General features: G+C 33.5%; 2 protein-coding genes across 5 annotated transcripts; one reads left to right on the forward strand and one right to left on the reverse strand.

Annotated features, from left to right (window-relative positions):
• Nucleotides 1-1340: 1340 nt before the first annotated feature.
• On the reverse strand, nt 1341-6635 carry LOC108206127 (UDP-arabinose 4-epimerase 1). Of its 2 annotated transcripts, none has more exons than XM_017376359.2 (11): nt 6498-6635; nt 5831-5982; nt 5578-5702; nt 4662-4775; nt 4475-4582; nt 4288-4379; nt 3535-3676; nt 3284-3378; nt 3017-3146; nt 2372-2516; nt 1341-1776 (listed from the first exon to the last, which is right to left on the reverse strand). In XM_017376359.2, exons 2-11 carry the CDS (start codon nt 5889-5891, stop codon nt 1535-1537), a joined length of 1254 nt encoding a protein of 417 aa, XP_017231848.1. In that variant the 5' UTR covers nt 5892-5982; nt 6498-6635; the 3' UTR covers nt 1341-1534. The 2 variants fall into 2 exon arrangements, with proteins under 2 accessions (XP_017231848.1, XP_017231928.1); XM_017376439.2 differs by having other exon boundaries at nt 6437-6500.
• A 4286-nt stretch (nt 6636-10921) lies between these two features.
• On the forward strand, nt 10922-19271 carry LOC108201225 (uncharacterized). Of its 3 annotated transcripts, none has more exons than XM_017369520.2 (14): nt 10922-11114; nt 12047-12328; nt 13182-13356; nt 13536-13619; nt 13883-14124; nt 14307-14544; nt 15370-15449; nt 15526-15610; nt 15886-16017; nt 16092-16205; nt 17245-17292; nt 18329-18413; nt 18597-18653; nt 18744-19271. In XM_017369520.2, the coding sequence occupies exons 2-14, from the start codon at nt 12108-12110 to the stop codon at nt 18890-18892; spliced, it is 1710 nt and encodes a 569-aa protein (XP_017225009.1). In that variant the 5' UTR covers nt 10922-11114; nt 12047-12107; the 3' UTR covers nt 18893-19271. The 3 variants fall into 3 exon arrangements, with proteins under 3 accessions (XP_017225009.1, XP_063947378.1, XP_017225020.1); XM_064091308.1 differs by having other exon boundaries at nt 10973-11113; nt 12040-12328; XM_017369531.2 differs by lacking the exon at nt 10922-11114 and adding an exon at nt 11685-11877.
• Nucleotides 19272-19428: the final 157 nt, after the last annotated feature.

Below are 19428 nucleotides of genomic sequence, written 5' to 3' on the forward strand. Positions count from 1 at the left end.
TGGCAGAAAGAAATACGTGTATTCATAGTTTGATAATAATTGGGACGTTGAGAAAGCATGTAAAGGTGAGTATACAAGGGCCGAAAGAGTATTTAAATGGCCCCATCATCATTCTCTTATTCAAGTAAAGGAAAAAGAAGCTGATTTCGTAAATTCCAGCATTTATCCACGTGTATAATTCAAAAATGATATTCTTTTTTTTTTGTTTAATCATCTTAATTCTTAAATAATTAATGACTATTTTTTTTTTAAGGAAATTAATGGCTATTTAAATATATTATATTTCAAATTATTAATCTCACCTCAAAAAGATAATGGTTCTGCAGGGACGGTAATGATTGAAATAGATATGCTATAAAAGTATGCAGATGTTTCACATTGACCTCCATATCTCGCAAAGAAATTTGCCGGAGATAAAATAAAAAAACATGCACACACAATTAAAAAATAAAGGAAATATAACTACTAATTGCAATATTAGTCGCTAACGAGTGCGCTGTATAATATCGGGCCCAGCAATCATGTAAAGCACTATCATGTGTGGCAGCAAATTTAGCAGAATCAGGGGAACGAGAACGACCACGAAACCATCATTGAATTGCCACGTCATATTTTCGAGATTATGATTACCGTATTTTTTAGTATTGAGTATTTCAAATTATCTTATCAAATTTTTTCTCAATTATGTAGCAGACACAATGGGTCTGTTTGGTTTCAAGAATCAGCTCCTGCTTCTAACTTTTATTTTTCTTGACCCGTTTGTGTAAATAAGCAGAAGCACTTTTAAGAAGCTGAGAATTCTATCTTCTCTCTCAGAGCTTCTGCTTCTTTTCCAAACACTTTATTAACTTATTTACTTCTCATTTCTACTCCATTTCTTTGATTTAAGCAGAAAATCACTTCTTTTAAGCTAACCCAAACGGCCCCAATATATGTCAAACAACCCTCACAAATTTTATATCAAACGGTCATGGAAAAATCGATTTTTGTCACGGGTCACACCGACTCATACAGACACTTTTACAAATGAGTGGGCCTGACATGATTTGGATAGTCCAGGTAGGCCAATTTTGTTATTTTATAACATAGCCGTTAAAAGGAACCTGTTTTCCCCACAAATAAGAAATTCAAGAGCATCACCTTTCACTTTGATTTTGAATCATGACATTCCTCAATACACCTTGCTTTAATTAAAAAAAAAATCATATCTGGCTTTTAGATCTGTGTAAAAATTTGGCTGTATACCATCAACAATTTGGGAGATTTTTGTTGAACAAAAAGTACTAATCCAAACATCATCACATAAGTTTAAGATTACGATTCTCCTTATCTGCTAATCATAAACCAAATGCCTTCACTCCAAGGCCGGCCTAATAATTTTATTATATATATATAAAGCTCATTATTAGTCTCGAATACATGTAGAACAAAGGCCTAAACTAACAATCTAACTCGTATAACGATGATAATACTGATAACTTAATGCATGTATATGGAATTTATACCAAAAACCCTATAATTCCACTTGGCTAGTTTATACTGATGATAATAACGCTGGACCATAACCATTCAGATGTGACTTCTGCCATCTCCAGGCCACCTGCAGACTTTCTTGAAGATCAGTGTATTTCGCGGTCCAATTTAGTTCGCGTAAAATTTTTGTTGGGTCTGCCAACACTTCGGCATAGTCACCAGGTCGCCTCTCAAGGAAGTCAACTTTGACAGATACTCCTGTTGCCTTCTTACAAGCCTCAACAAATTCTTTTACTGATCTGCCTGAACGAGGATGTCCGATGACAAGGTTAAAACCAGTATACAAATGGCATTCAACATCACTGGAGTGCTACATATATGACAAACTAGTGACACTATCTCATTCACATATGAAAATTTATAAGGTTAACCCTGCACGTTGCACTTTAAGAAATGTCTATCCAAAATATCACAAATTAAAATTGCGGCCCATTTTACCATGTGGGATCAAATCTCAGAATGTGTATAATTTTCTATGGGCGAGAGTGTAAAGCATATCTGAGAGATACCTTCTGAAATCTCCTGGTGATATGCATGTAATTTATACCTCTTAGAATTGCATGCATGTTTGGGGAAAAAAAGGATCAGCATGTTGGACATGCCTATTTCTAAATAGGCTTATCAAAGATCCTTCATACGCAATTAAAACTTAAATATGTGCATAACCTCTTTTCAGCTCATTGGCATGTTGAAAAATGAAAATGAATACCCACCAAGGTAATTTGGGTCATTTATATTGATTGTGGTTTTGGGGACATTTTGGTTGATTTTGTGGTATTTCAAAATTATTTGAATTATATTTACTGTTCCGCATGATAAAAAAAAATGAAATATATACCTCGCCCGGTTCCAACATTATAGATTCCTACAGTCCCGGGGTTTGCCTTCTCAAGGGCTTTCACATGAGCATCAACCAGATCGGTTACATCAATGTAGTCCCTTATGCACGTGCCATCTGCAGTTTTATAATCTGTTCCGCGAACCTGCATGGAAATGATAACAATTAGTGCTTATACAAAGATAATAATAAACCACATACTCAATATATGTCAACTGAAAGAAGGATAAGGAGATTCAAAAGCACACAGAACTTGCTCCACTAATCCAGGGGATTAGAGATATTGGGCCCCCTCGCCCCTGGCTTGTGGAAGTAAATCGGATATAGTCTCGAAATATGTTGAAAATTCTTTTTTCTTTTTTTTTGTTGAAAACTGTGAAACTATGTTTAAAAGCAAAAGCAAGTTTGCATCAGAAGGGCAAAGAAATGCCATTGCCCCCCCCCCCCCCCCCCCCCCAATAAAAAAAAATAAAAATCAGAAGGTAGGTGGTAATATGACTTTCATCTTACAGACTGTTCTACATGGACTACAAGTCTATAACTATTCAACTGTGCTGCACTTTCAGTAAGCAAGTCGACTGCAAATTTGAGACAAGCAAGAATGACAGAATCAAGAAACAGAGAAAATGATGCAAAATAAAGTACCTTAAGCCCGTCAATGATTCCCCGAGCTGCATCAAAGCAAGCTCCAGATATCCGTCCATGCTCGCGTAGCTCTGGTCTGGGAGCTTCTCCAAGCCTTCCCTCCGGATCTGAACCAATTACATTAAAGTATCTGATATGTATACATTACAATGATTAGTCATTAGTCTGATAGGAAAACTACTATAGTCTGATAGGTAAACTACTATAGTGGATATATATTGACCAAGGTAACAGATAAAATGACCAATAATGTATTAGAATTTCTACCTTAGGATCATGACAGCCATGTTCGAGTTTTTATGGAAATCCAAAATGATATCTTCTGCCATCTTTTTGGCTTTTCCATATGGATTGATTGGAACCTGCACATAAAACAGTACAAGCGGGCTTGTTTAGTCATACATTTCCAAATAGGTAGGATGTTGCACAGCAGGTCACCACATCAAAACATTTACTGCTTCATATGCAAGAATAAACCATGACGTTGTAATATGTAAAGAATTGGTTGTTACAATTACCTGAGGAGTTTCTTCGGTAATTGGCATCTTTTCAGGTTCCCCATAAGTAGCACATGTGCTTGAATATATCAGAGTCTTCACGTTATGAGATGCCATAGCCTCTAACACAACCAGCGTATTTGAAGTAATATTGTGATAATACCTGCAATGTTCCATTAATTAAGATTAGCAATGAGGTAGGAAAGAGATGCTGGCACAGCAATTTTGATAACCCAAGTTCACATATATGAAGGGAAATGAAAAATATCACGCTCTAACAATAAAAGATAAACTAAATTCCATCACATATCTTAATTATATAATCTAGATTGTCTCTTTCACATTAAAATTGAACTGAGATCAAAAAGTTGAGCTTAGGAATTGTAAGTATCGTTCCTACTTCCTAGTAGACTTCGGTCTTCGGGTACTTTTACAGGTTTATAAATTTAATATTTTCTGGTAGTTGACATCGGAGAGGTGAGAATAGAACTCTAAACAGAGCACCTTTGTCATCGTGTCATGGCTTGGTCACCCCTTGATTCTCATATATTTAAAAGTTTAATTGATCAGGACTAAGAGGAGATATATTAATGATTAATATAATGTATCAACTTGACAAGGTATGAGTCTGTCTTCTTAACCATAAGCCGGAAGAATGAAGTGCAATTGTGCAAACAAAGTGATAATACTTTAATGAAGTGCTTTGATAGCAGACTATGTGTCTTCTTAATTATAATTGCGTGCGAGAGTAATAGGAACATAAAAGTAACTTACTTAAGAGGATCAAGGGTACTCTCTCCAACATATGCTACAGCCGCAAAGTGCATCACAGCATCAAATGCATTTTCTGAAAATATTCTGCTTACCTGACATATCAGTCAAGGAAACAAGAAATATAGGTCATATTTAAGCAATTAAATGGAAATTAGTATCTACACACAATGTGTAATGTTCAGGATACAGATTTTGCATCCCCCAAATCAGCATAGATGAATTGAAGCCTTCCAGGTTCTGGATATAATTCCTGTAGAACTTTGACAGCACCTAGATTTCCTCTAGAGAGATTGTCCTGTTGGAAAGGAATGATAACTTTTATGACAAGCTGGATATCTTCACGAAAACTTGGTCCAAGATAGAAAGAAACATACCACAATAGTTACACGATATGAATCTTTCAAAAGCCGTAATGCAGCATGAGAACCAATATAACCAGCCCCTCCTGTTACTAAAACATGTGTAACTCCTGCTTCACGGTGAGAGAACTTTGGAGAAGAACAAAGGGAACAGGAAACAAAGCAAGTCAAAAGCATGATAGGAAAAATAAAAAAACTTCAAAAATAACATTAAATTATTTTCACAAAATGATCTAAAACTACTTTAAAATACAAATAAAACGATGCACACATGGCACCGGTAAAAACACAAATAACAGCACTTGATGATTATTTAAAAGTCCCATTCTTAAGCATCGCCTTGTCTATATCAGAATGACCAAGTAAATGTTATCAAAACGCACTACTTTAACTTTTTAAGAGTTTATCCTAGTCGAAATATTAACCAACGCACACACATTGTTATAGCACAAATATATAAAATATTCAGGTTATATTAATTTTTCAAAGTATGCTCACTGTAATAAATAGATAATTATATAGAAATATTTGGGGTAATTGGATGTCTTGTCATTATTTCCCTCCCTCTCTTTTCTAAACCCTCTTCACCTGCCGGGTTCTTCTACTTTAAATCAGATTCGTCTTCTCCGTCACTCTCCATGCTCCGGAAAAATAAGTTGCCCATTTATCTTACATTTCTTGCATAATCATCTTCATACATACATTTCCTTTAATCACATAATATTACTTTTACTTCATTTTCACTCAACAATCGTTCTAGATATAAACTGTCATACAATATCTCAGGTCATAAAAAAATCAACACCTTATGCATATAAAAGCAGGTAAATTCAAATTCTTCAAAGTGGAACAGGCTTTCAATTCTTCCATCAATCAAAGATTATCACATTTACAAATAATAAAATCATATATTGATGAGTGCTAAACTTACCGCGCTTGGTGTGCTGAAATTTGGAGATTGTTTAAGCATGAGGATGCATAGTGCAGTTAAAACTGCTGTTAAAAGAATCTTTCCTACATAATTATGCTTCTTCTTAGGTTCTGCAAAGTCCATGCCTGCAATGAAGAAAAAAGCAATTCATTTCTGAAAACACTAAAAATTGGAACACTTGATGGCTGACAATCCTAATTAATATAAATTCAATCATCTGGCTCATTTGTTAAAATTGAAATGATGATTTTACCTCCTAAAGACACAGACCGAGTAGCCCTCGACTGTGTTCTTGATCTATTCAGACTTTGCATTTGTAGATGAGATGCTAAAATAAACAACAAAATTTAAACTTTCAACCAATTGATCAAGAAGGTCCTGTTTTTGTTGCAAATTTGAAGTAACCTGCAGAATCAAATTTCAAAACATTTACATACAACCCAAAGCTGATATTTAAGAAAAGGTCAAAAGAACTAACAGAACTAAACAAAAACATAACAAACCAAATTGGCCAGAATGGGCCCTATAGCAAGTGGAATAATAACAATTAAAAATCTCAAAGTCCCAAACAAAGAAAATTCAAATAACCCCGAGAAACTAATTCAACATCCAGTCCTCAATTACAATGATAAAACATAAACACCATTAAAGCAACAATCTTTACACACCAAGAACTCAAAATGAACTATACCCATATATTTTTTCATCAATTTGATCACATTAACTAGTCAAGATCCAAGAAAAGACCAAGTTACAAAAAACCCATCAAAAACTTGCAATAATAACGCCCAAAAGGCCAAAACAAATTACCCCATATAACCAAAAAAATCAAGAAATCAAGAGAAAGGGCAGCTCATACTCTATTAATCATGCAAAGGAGTACTACTGGAATTGAAATCAATGAAGAAGATGTTACAAACCTGAGTGAAATACTTGGGAGGAAACTATATACACATTAATATGTATGGAACTATGTGTGCTGTGTGCATATGGAAAAAAGTGTGTGCTATTTATTTTTGTCGAAATGATACTTGTAAGAATTGGACTGGGTCCGTTTTTACTAGAGTAGACGTGTAGCCGTGTAATTTTGGACTTGCCTCTCTATTTCTTCCTTCGTTCTGTTTTTCAGTATGATTTTTTTTAATTAACGGAGGAACCCGTGACCGCTCCCCTGGTGCTCACTGTTAAACCACGAACTCACGTAATAGCCTGCAAACCAATTGAACCAAAGTAAATCGCACTTAGCAGGGTCTGGCCCAGGAAGCATAATCATAAATTCGAATAATTCGAATTTTATTCGTTAGATTTAAATATAATTTTCGATTATATGACATGCTAGTAAATTTGAATCACAATTATTTAAATTTAAATTATACGAAAAACGAGTAAGTTTGAATCTCAAATATTTTCGTTTAAGTTGAATGTGAGCAAAATAATTGATTAAATATAACAAATATTTATAAATTTGAGTTAAATACATCGAATCAATATAAAAAGAATGGACTAGTGGATTACTTAATTATGACCAGGTATTATCCTGCCAGTAATCATGTAGACTTTTTAATTTTTTATTATAATTATACATCAGTTTGGTATATTCGGTAATAATCATACAAACTAATAATAGTCAGAAGTCAAAATTGATCTCTTCTTATCTGTATAGATCATTGCTACCAACTCCCTAGATTTTCTGCTATACTAAAACAGCAAAAGTTGATCAGAATCAAATCAATTATACCTCTCGTCGTCAGCCGGGTTTAAAAAAATTTCAATTTATTTAATAAATTGATTATTCTTGACTAATTTGTTAAAATATTATATTAATTCATTTATTATATTCTTGATTTAAAAATTCTAATTTATCAATAAGTTTATGATAAATCTAAAAGTAGTAGAGTTTTGAAAAGTTTAAATATCTTGAAAGAAAAAAATTATCGAACTACACTCTTTTTTTTCACAAGTTCATGCCTTTTTTGTATATCATACCCTCCTTGGATATCAGGAGTTCATTGGATAAAAAAGGGTTCAAGAAAACTTGAATTCAACGGTTTAAAAGTCGGGATCTATAAGTTGAAAGTCCTATCTTTTTTGTAATATACTATTTTTTATTTTTGAAACTTGAATTTATGAAAATGCAACAGACCATTTTAAAAGATAATTTATAATAATTTATTTATTATATTAATAACTTTTATATCAAATAAGTTATAAATATTAAACATTTTATCCCACCTAATGACTATTGCTATGTAATTTAAGCATTCTTTTGTGAGGTATATCCGAGCAAAATTTAATAATCACATGTAATTGTGAATTATCAAAAGATAATTAGCATAAACTATATTGTCCCTTTTGCGAGTTTGTTTATTTATTTAAAATACACTCGTACATAAATACAAACAATAAAGGAAGTTTATTGATTTGTCCACCCAGCACCTAACTTGATTTTAAAGTCATCAACCAAATCCTATTAATTACTCCTCCGTCCGCAAATACGTGTCACTTTAACTTAAGGGAGTCCCCAAATATGTATCACTTTGACTTAAGGAGTAAGAAAAACATATTTTTACACATTATTTTCTAAATTTTCTTTTAGCAATAAAAATACAGTTATTAAACTTTTATTCAGAAAAAAGTTGAAAAATAATATTTAGAAATATATTTTTCCTGCATCTTAAATTATGTGCAGCAACTTATTTTGGACCGAGGTATTTTGTCGAGGTTCTGTGGAGTAATATAAGTACGCACCTCGAGAGTCCTCCGTTCCAACGGAACGGGCGGCACCGTTGTCCGTAAAACGGGGTAATTTGCTGCAAAAGTGGGTAGTAGAAATGGCGACCCGAGAGAATTTAAGAGGTGAAGTGAAAGTGTGACACCTGGTGCCCTCTTTAATTCTGTACATCCTAGTACAAAAAACACCCAACAATTTATAGCTGGCATTAAATCTATGTCCGCTGCGTTAGTATTTTTATTAGAGTTATTGATTATTGTGTGCTCATGAACACACCATAGAAAATTCGTAAAAACAATTCAAAATATTAGTTTCAGCTATAGGACTTTGGAAGTGTGCGAAAAAAATCAAGTGATCATATGATATAGATTAAGATATTTTTGGTGTGGGTCCGAATCCATAACATAACATATTATCAACGGTGTTTTTTCCGGACGATGCTAACAGTAAATTTTGCTGAAAATAAAAAATTATTATATATTTAAAAAGTGTCGGTGTAATTATTAGAGTGTAATTATTAGATATGAAAAGCAAGGAGAGAAACCCAACATATGCATGCAACCTTCAAAGATGGCAAAAGGTAAAAAAAAATCACTATTTTTTTATTTGTGATAAATAAAATTATGAAATATATAAAATTTTCTTCATTTGGACAATATTTCAAGTGAATATTAGTTATGCAAGAAATTTTCACTTCGTCTATCATGAAACTAAATTATATAATAATTTCCACGATAATAAAATTTATAATAAGAATTTCGATGATAATAGATTTATTAATTGTTGGCTAATCATTATAGTTGCTTACAAAACTTTTAATGTCTATACACCGAGTTGCTTACAAATTTTAAATATCTAATATTCCGTTCATCCTATCTATTTGTATATAATTTTTTTATTTTACTTAACACATATTTTAAAAAAATCATTTGTGATTTATTTTTAAAATAATTTATAAAATTATATTTTATAAACATACCAAACATCTATTTGTATATTTTATAAATTTATCGGTTTTATAACCGAAACCGAACCGATTATAACCGAACCGGGAGTTTTTAAACCGAAACCGAACCCGAACCGGCGGTTGCGGTTTTCGATTTTTAAAACCGGAGATATATAGTTGCGGTTCCGGTTTTATCCCGAAACCGAGCCGAACCGGGCCATGCTCTCCCCTGGTCACACCTATACTAATCAACATAACGGGATTGTATTGTAGAATATAAAATATGAAATACATTTAATCACGGATCACCTGAATTCACAATTCCATCTTTTGGCAAGGCAGCTTGATTAACTTGTCAGCAGACTAGCCCAAGAAAAGCAGGCGCAACGTGGGAGACTCTACATGTGTTGTCGTTTTTGCTTATTGGCTTTGTTCCTTTATGCCTTGTATTATATTACACCACACTAATTGTGACAATACATCCATGTTGATATGATATCCATAGAAAGAGAGGCATGTCATGTGACAGGTAAAATTTCGCCTTACTTGGGCCACGAGGCTAGATGGAGATGGTAGTTTAGGATGCCCAATTCACCTAATTTTCTGGCCCAACAAATATATAGGCCACACTGATTTGAAAAATTGAAATTGTATAAGATCAGAATTATAGATGATGTTTGGGTTAGGAAATGATGAAACATTGAGGGCGATGTCTCAATTATTACTCAAGTTTAATTCTAAAGATTTTATCACACGGGTTTGGAAACAATAGGTGTTCAGCGCATCTCCAAAGATTAATTAAAACTTAGTCCAACACAATTTACGCCGCTTTATAAAAAATTTATTTATGTCTCAAATTTGATTGGTTGAGATTATTCGAATTTCAAAAGCATCTCCAACGACTTTGACTATAATTTTTGGTTAAATTGGACCTGTAAGATATTATGTAAAATTTGTTGAACCTGTAAGACATTTTATTTTAACGGTATTGACTATATTGGTTGGCTATAATTTAAAAATAATATGTTATTAATATTTTAAATTATTAAAATAGAATATATCAGTTCAATATAGTCATAAATGATGTGTAATCTTCTTACAGATTTTTTACAGATTTGCAGCGGATCGACAAATATAACCATCCATAGGAGGTTGGCTAAAATTATAGACAACAAATGTATGCGGTTGGAGAACTAATTTTTCAACACGTTGGCTATATTTTTTAAATTTGGTATGGCAACTCATCTTTTGGCTAAAGATTTTGCAGGAGATGCTCTAAGTCCACGGACAATTTTATACGGTATAATATCCTATCTTAGAATAATATCTTTAGAAGATAATAGCAGGAGAATTCTTGAAAATTTTATTTTAAACAAATCTATTTTAACACTATTTTATATTCTGAAATAAGCAGGGAGTCATGTTAGTCTTCCCCACTAAAATATTTTTATCATGAATAAAGGTAAATCGAATACAATTTTTTATGGACTTTTCGAAAGCAAAAACTTTTTCAACCAATACAAGAAAAAGGTTGTCACAAATTCGCAAACTTTTATCTTTAATAGGCCACATACACAGCTGTAAAACCGCGTGGATATGTGACCCGACCCAAAATCGAGGAGGGCATTTTCGTAATAATATTAAAATTTTTTAATAAAATAATGGCCATTTTATAGTTTACGGTTTGTTGTTTTATGAAACAAACGTGGGGAAGATTGACTCAACTCGATGATTATTATTGGTTGATAGATAACTTAAACTAGTACAAGTACATACAACTATATTTATGTTCTTGTATCTATAGATTTCATGTTTTGTGTGTGTTCTGTCTGATGATCAATCCAACTGCACTCTCTCCAGGTGATTCATCTTACTTCCCCATACCCCTTTTGTACTTATCTGTGTTTACATGGACAGAGACATCTCTCTGTGTGTTTGTGAGAGAGAGAGAGAGAGAGAGGGAGGGAGGGAGGGAGGGAGAGGGGGGCGGGGGGGGGGGGGGGGGGAGAGATGTACTGTCTTATTATCTTATTATGATTTTGGTGGGAGTTTCTTGAAAAAGTTGAGAGGTTTATGTCCCAAGAATCTTGATTAACTAATGGGTCAACTTTTGTTTCGAGTTCTTGATTTGTGATTATGTTGGAGTGTTGTGATTTGTGTTTATATGTTTAATGAATGAAAGATTGAGTTTTTTTGATGATTTTTGTTGTCTTGGTGTGTAAAGTTGTGTTCTTGAAGCATAATTAAGCCTTGTGATTACACAATTTCGAAAGCAAAGCAAGAAAAGGACTTGTAACTCTTTATTGGGGAGATAGTGGTTATCTTTTTTGTAGTTGAAGCAAAGCAATAAAGTGTCACTAGCTATGTTAGGTAGTAATCTTAGTGGATTTGTCAAGCATAACTTCCCAAAAGTCCCGAGAATATGAGTTATTTGTAATTGGGAGTTGAAAAAAATACCAGCGTTTGTTAAGTTCCCGAATTGGAAGATGATGTTATGTTCTTTTAGTTAGGTATTGTGTTATTGTGATTCTGTTAAAGTCAATTACACTCTTATTACTTCGTGTTAGTTCTGTGGAATTTCGGGGACGACATTTCTTATTGTCAAGCTCAAGAGTTTAGTTAGGTGAGCTGAAGAATGTGATATAATAAGTACCCTAAAGTGTTTCTATTTTAGTATGTTGGTGTTTTGGGTTGAGGTTCGAGTATGGAATTTAGATATGTTCTGTGATATGCATGTTTTTTGTTCCTATTTAAGTATTTGATAATCATTGTTTTGTCAACTGATGTTGTAGACAAAGAAATATAGTTGTGATAGAAGCCTGATGCCCTGATCGTTTAGAAAGCTTATCAATCATGAGTTCCACCAGAAGTTGGTTTCAAAAGTTTCGGCATAGAGATAAGAACAAGGATAAATCTGGGACTCCTACAAAGAGAGAAACCGAGGAGACAACAAATTCTCCTATGGAGGATGAGCCACCATCCAGTGCTACACAACAGAAAGTAGCTGCTGCAAAGGAGTACATAGAGAACCATTACAAAGCTCAAATGCAGTGTTTGCAAGATAGAAAAGAGAGGTGAGCTTAGACAACTGCTTTGCTTTTTAGGATTTTTCTATATTCTTGTAGGTAATTTTTTTTGTTATTGTGTATCTTTTGAATGACATCTTAGCATATTCACACACACAAAAATGCATTTCTTACGTTTTTGCTGAAGAATTGTTTTCTCCTTTTTGTGCTTTGCAAGATAAATCGCCATAGATAGAAGATAACATTAATGTTATCTTGTGAATAACATCTTAGCATATGCACACACACATAAATGCATTACTTACGTTTTTGCTAAAGAATCGTTGCCTCTGTTTGCTACTTTGCAAAATAAATCGCCATAGATTGAGAGATCAGTGTACCACTTGCTGGCTTCTATCTTAACACTTCTTATCAGGTTTATATGTCTCCACTCACAAATTCTTTTTTCCTTCGTATATGCCTAGATTCTGTGATCTCTATTAGCTCTCTAGATAATTACAAACACCAATTTAGCCGGGCTTAATTTTAAAAAATCCTTGCTGAGGTGCGTAACTATTTCAATAAACATAAGAGCATACCGGTGTGCTACTTGAATGTTACTTGTGTGTTAAAATACTGCCCAACATACTTGTAGCCCTGTTAGCAGTTCTTCTATGATTTGCTATTTTCTGTTACAATATAACAACACAGCTTGCATTGGTTATTAATGGAATTTAGAGAGGAACTTAGCTGGACCACAATTAATTTTGCAATGTTATGCTAGAATGTAAATGCTCAGTTGTCGGAGCATATAAGCATACTTAACATAAGTAGGTGTTCTTTAGTGCGAAGAATCACAGGCTTAATTGAAAATATTGTTATATATAACTAGTCAAATTTGATTGTTCTCAACTAAATTCAGGCGCTGGGTCTTGGAGAGGAAACTGGCAGATGGCGATGTTCCTGCGGAAGAGCAAATGAATCTTTTGAATTTCTTAGAAAAAAAGGAGACAGAATATATGCGTATTCAAAGACATAAGATGGGTGTTGACGACTTTGATCTTTTAACAATAATAGGAAGGGGTGCATTCGGGGAGGTAATACTCTGGAATTTCTCTTGTATGCATATATGTCTTGTTTTCACCATATAGAAGCTATTGCATTTAACCATGTTTTTGTTCTTGTGATCTCTGACATGTCCTGTATGTAAATTAGTGACTGTTAAAGAACTTTTGGTTTTAAGAGTATAAAATGTTTTTGATTTGTAATGGTGCAGGTTAGAATATGTAGAGAAAAAAGTACAGGGCATGTATATGCCATGAAGAAGCTTAAGAAATCTGAAATGCTACGTAGAGGACAGGTATGCCTTTGCTTCCTTTTTTTTTTTCTTTTCCTATTTTATAACATGACAACATGTCTATTGACTCTGAAGGCAATGTCTTGACAGCTCAGTATTAATGAAAGGTCTTTTTATTCCGAGGCATTATATCACTCTTCTAGAATATACATTTTCGATGACAGGGCCCTTTACTCCAATTTTCTCCCTAACTGTCATACGAGTATTATAAATATATAATATGTATAGATGTTAAATTTAATAACAGGTGTATGTTGATATTGTAGGTGGAACATGTCAAAGCGGAAAGAAATCTCTTGGCTGAGGTTGATAGTGGCTGCATAGTTAAGTTATACTGCTCTTTTCAGGATCAAGAGTTTTTGTATCTTATAATGGAGTATCTTCCCGGGGGTGACATGATGACATTACTGATGCGAAAGGATACCTTGACAGAGGACGAAGCTAGATTTTATGTTGGGCAAACTGTCCTCGCCATTGAATCAATTCACAAGCATAATTATATTCACAGGTCTTGTATACATCTCTTTCTATCATTCACCTGCATACATGACTCTTATAAGTTTATTTTTTGTACCTTATTATTATATCAACTAGGCTGCCATTTAGTAGCTGTCAATTTATTGTAATTATCATCCTTTAATTTTACATTAATACCCCAATATTTGACTTGAGATTGTGAATTTTGATCAGGGATATTAAGCCTGACAATTTGCTTCTTGATCGAAATGGTCATATGAAGCTTTCTGACTTTGGGTTGTGTAAACCTCTGGACCGTAGTAACTTTCCAGATCTTATTGAGAATGAAAATGGAGATGGAAAAAACTCTAGAACTTTGCCGGGAGGTGTTCAGTATAATAACAAAACTAGTGTCCCAATGAGGTCACAGCAGGAACAATTGTTACACTGGAAAAATAACAGAAGAATGTTGGTATGTTTTCTTTCGATACTGCGCTAGTAATTGTGATAGTTAGGCTTGAACTTGATTATAGTGAGGCATGGCTGTTATATATCAAACATGGCTGTTGCTTTGAGCATTCTTTCTGTTGGTATCCTGGTATCTTCTCAAGCTTGTGTGTTTTGGTTGATAAGTTTCATCATTGCTTGTAAGTTTTCAGAGTTGGATATAGTTCTCGGGCATGTTGCTTCAATTTGAAATTAATTATCTTTAATTTCGTGTTCACTACTGCACTTATAGTTGCATATGACAAAGTAAAGGTTTTGTTTAGATATAAAATATGATCCTACAACACCTTGATCTTTAGGAAAGCTGGTAACTTGATTATAGACACAACTAGTGATCCACTCTCGATCCAGAAATGAGCTTGCCTGTGAGGGGGAAGTGTTAACCAATAGAACACAATACTATTAAGTCATCCTGCTAAAACCTTGAGGTTTAGGAAAGCTGGTAATTAAATAATGTTTTGTAAAATAAGTGGAAAGTAGACCTTGCTGTGTTTTCTAAGAAAATTCATGAGACAATGATAAACAGGACAGTGAAACTTGCTCACAAATTGTTAATGATTAGTGATGTTAGGGCTGCTTTTTTAACTTTGTGTTGGTGCATAGAAGTTCAGTTAGAAGCCTTCGAATTAACATGTAACATCCATGTCTGAACGACTTTGCCTTTGCAAGTGGAAATAAATTCAGTATGAATTCATAATTCTGAAATGAATCTTATTATACTACTATATTATTTTCATGTTCATTTTTATATATTTTAATTTGAACATGTCACATGGTAATTGGTATACAGGCATATTCAACAGTTGGGACGCCCGACTACATTGCCCCAGAAGTGCTACTGAAGAAAGGATATGGAATGGAATGTGACTGGTAAGTTTAGATCTGTTTATTTGTGCCGTTATGGTTAACATACAGACCGGACATATAATTAAAAAAATATTCTTAGGTGGTCCCTTGGGGCAATTATGTATGAGATGCTTGTGGGATACCCACCTTTTTATTCTGAAGAACCCATGTCTACTTGCCGAAAGGTTAGTGCTGATCCTACATTTATAGTCGATATATATTTTCAATATGGTGAATCTGGTTATATTGAAGTGTGGCATGTTTGTCTAGAGGTTTATATACTGCCCTGTCACAGGCTTTATTTGAACCCTTGGCAACAGCTGAATCACTTATTTTTTTCCTTTACAAATCTAGTTCCCTTTTTATCTATTTCTTAATTTTATTAAAAATTTTGGTATGTAGCTAGAATCTTTTTTTTTATTTTATTTCCTCTACTGATTTGCCATTTTGTGCAATGCAGATTGTGAACTGGAGAACACACTTGAAGTTCCCTGCAGAAGTCAAGCTGTCATTTGAAGCCAGGGATCTCATTACCAGACTCCTGTGTAATGTTAATCACAGGCTTGGAACTAGAGGGGCATATGAAATAAAGGTAAGGAAATTGAGCTGCAATAACTTTTTTTAGTCATGTGCATTCTGTTCTTTAACTTGGATCACATATATCAGGCACACCCATGGTTTAAAGGAACCAAATGGGATGATTTATATCAGATGGAAGCTGCATTTCTGCCGGAGGTTAACAATGAACTAGATACCCAGAACTTTGAGAAGTTTGAAGAGGTAAGAAACTATTGTGTTTTTATTTCCAAAGTTAAATGGAGTTTCAACAAAAGAAACATCTGTTTCGTATGAGAAGGTTATCCTCTTTCTGAATCCCCCAGTGATTATACACGTTGATTTGCTAAAATGTAGGAAGTAAAATTTAATATTTTTGCATGACAATCACCAGCTCAGGGACATGAATTCTAATTTCAGAACTAGTATTTAAAGCTTTAAGCTTCAATATAAATCCCAGAGTCCTATGAGTTTATGCAGATATTATTGGACATCTCAAGTTTGGAAAATCACTCAAGTCCTTCAGATAATGATAATGGTTTTGTTTTTTACTCTTATTATGAATGTATGGCTTTTCTAATTGCTAGATAAAAAAACTAATCTTGCTGCAATTAATTTTAATGGGCTTTTCTATATTTTAATCATGAAGGAAAACTCTGGATTATGTTTAAAAGAGAACCATGTTATTTGTTGAAAAATTAATAGATCAATATTTCTATTGTTTGAAAATAGACATGCCTCAAGGTGTTAGGAGGAGGAATCAGAATTTTGTATTATATCCCAATACTCCATATTACTCAAAAGCCTATTTTTTGGGTCGAGGGCGACATTTTTTGGGGCGATAATTAGCCCCAATGTCCAAATTTAAATAATTAGGAATACTGGGCGTAGGATAGACCATCTCCCAATCTGAGCTTTGATACCATATTAAGTGACAGTGCTAGAAGGACTTGATACAAAGACACCTAATTAAGGGTTATCAAATAAAACAGGCATGGAATAATGTTTCTTCATTGGAAGAACTGTCATTGGCCTTCTTGATAAAAAAACATTGGTCTAACATTAAACATGTAGTCACTTCCAGTATCATGTGTAGGAAATGGACATCAATAGTCATTTTTGATGTCTTGTAGGTTCTTTAGGCTTCACTGGAAAAACGTAATTGGATTATGGAATTCGTGCTTCTTAACTCTAACATGCAAGGGAAATTATTGGTTATATTATAATGTTGATTATGTCTCAATAATTCCTCTCATGTGTACAGTTGGCATCTCCACTGCAAACTTCATCGAAAGCAGGTCCATGGAGGAAGGTAAACTTTGGTTTTGCAATTATTCTGCATTTTTCTAATTTCACCTGCTTCCCTTTTAGATTGAGAGTGTAAAGATTTTGTCCCCCACCACTAGAAGTGCCCCTTAAACTATAATCACTAATACCTAATTTCCAAGTTAGGTCCTGAATTATTAGATTTCATTTGCTTCCTTTTGAATGGGACTGAAATGATCTTGAATTTGAAGTGTTCTAATCATTCAGTATTTTTAAGTAGTGTTTGAAAATGTCTGTTGATTTTATAAAAACACTATGGTTCATGACTTCATGGCATATTGTTCTGAATTGTTTAGAAGAGTTTGTAATTAATCAATGGCCTCTTGTTCCAGTGGTATACTCCTTGCTCCCCGTACAGGCCCTCTTACTAATTTTATCTAACTGTTCAACTTAAAGAAATTATATTAAATAAAAAATATAAGATATCAAAACAATATAGGCTACATCTAACTCAAAGCATATATATACATAATAATAATGAAAATCCTATATATAGTTTGTATATATTATAATATGTATTCATATAATATTTACCTGAACTTTAGTAAACTATTAGATAAGAGTTGTGCAATCATTCTTTAGATTATTATTTTTTGTAGTTTATAGACTACTCATAATAACTATTAACAAAACACCAATACCTATTTAATGGGTCATAATAAGTAAATATAATCATTTGGATCATTCAAAAGTTTATTTGCCAAACAATTGTAATCATTCAGCACTCAGGCTAACAAATCATATAATTCATTCAGAAATTCAAAAGATGTAACGATTTTCATTCGGATATAACAAATAACCCCTAAAACTACAATGATTTGAGAAACTACTTGAGTACTGTTTCAAAGGCCACCATTTTTGGTTACAGAAATATTCAATTTGCATTTAAGTTTTATAGGTAATGATCCCTACCTTTGGAAGCCTGAATGTGTATATGCTGCTGATTTATACTATTAATCAATTTTATTTTTTTTGTCATTTTTGAATTTGATAATAAAAATATGTTCTTCCTACTTCTGCAGATGATTCCCTCCCAAGATGTGAATTTTGTTGGCTATACGTATAAGAATTTTGAGATTGTAAAAGAGCATCACTTGCCTGGCATAGGTCAGTTTTAATCTATACAGTCCCATCAAGTCCTTGCAGTATATATGGGACTATAATATAGGTGCATTATTATGTTAACCGATATTTAAATGCCCAAATACTTTTCCTGAATATCTGTGCCCTGTTACTAGTTGAGATTTTGCTTCTATGCAATTTAACAACAGTGTCTTCTTTGTATGCCAGCGGAAGTGAGGAAGAAGACAAATAAGTCGAAAAGACCATCCATTAAAACATTATTTGGTATTTTCTCCTAAAGCACAGTTTGTTTTCTTTGCTGTACTTTTTGGCAACTGTTTCCTCAGACCCCGTGTGTCCATCTATTGTTTACAGAAGAAACACGTGAACCTTCAGACCAGCAGCTGCCTAATCAACCCAGCAATCGCACTCGCTTATTTACCCAAGTGGAGGTGTCTGAGAGCCCCGAGTCGTCACCAAGCTCCAGCGCATCCTCACAATACAATAGCAAGCGCCTGACATAATAACAAACTAATGACACAAGTTTGATCAGACCAAACTAGCAGGTGTTAGGTGAAGCCAAGAAGACAAGATGTGAAGAACGTGAAGCTCATGTAAAAACTTAATGTGGGTGGCCTGTTTTTTTTTATCCCAACGATCTAGGAAATTGATCTGTGGTTTAACTGTGTGAATAGAATATCGTTTACTAGGATTGAAGGAATTAAATTTAGTTTTGAGGAGGCTTTTTGGTGTAGGCTCCCGCTGTAAATTATATATAGATTTAATATTGGTTGAGATCTAGTTTAGTTTTTCTGACTGCTGATTGTTGATAATCAAAATGTGTACTGGTTATTCCAGTTGTGCAAATTATGTAATAGTCAATCGTGTTCTCCTTTCTCTGTACTTGCTACATGTGATAGTGTATTGGATCAAGTAAAAGACCATCACTGTAAGTAGAGATTATTAGACAAATTATATTAGTTAAAGGGTCTAGAGTGTGTACATGCACATACCACCAACTATTTTTTTCTTGAGTCACGGATTTTTATTAGTGAAGATT

The sequence above is a fragment of the Daucus carota genome, chromosome 1 (genome assembly GCF_001625215.2).
Source record: "Daucus carota subsp. sativus chromosome 1, DH1 v3.0, whole genome shotgun sequence".
In the NCBI taxonomy this organism is placed as follows: Eukaryota; Viridiplantae; Streptophyta; class Magnoliopsida; order Apiales; family Apiaceae; genus Daucus; species Daucus carota.

Excerpts from the sequence above, each read along its gene's own strand:
- LOC108206127 (XM_017376359.2), bottom strand. The coding sequence starts at position 5,891 with ATGCAAAGTCTGAATAGATCAAGAACACAGTCGAGGGCTACTCGGTCT. Across the intron at positions 3,677-4,287 it reads AGTACCCTTGATCCTCTTAA|GTATTATCACAATATTACTT; the intron begins GTAAGTTACTTT and ends GGAACATTGCAG. Across the intron at positions 1,777-2,371 it reads TAATGTTGGAACCGGGCGAG|GCAGATCAGTAAAAGAATTT; the intron begins GTATATATTTCA and ends ATCCTCGTTCAG.
- LOC108201225 (XM_017369520.2), top strand. The coding sequence starts at position 12,108 with ATGAGTTCCACCAGAAGTTGGTTTCAAAAGTTTCGGCATAGAGATAAG. Across the intron at positions 12,329-13,181 it reads TTGCAAGATAGAAAAGAGAG|GCGCTGGGTCTTGGAGAGGA; the intron begins GTGAGCTTAGAC and ends AACTAAATTCAG. Across the intron at positions 16,018-16,091 it reads GAGGGGCATATGAAATAAAG|GCACACCCATGGTTTAAAGG; the intron begins GTAAGGAAATTG and ends CACATATATCAG.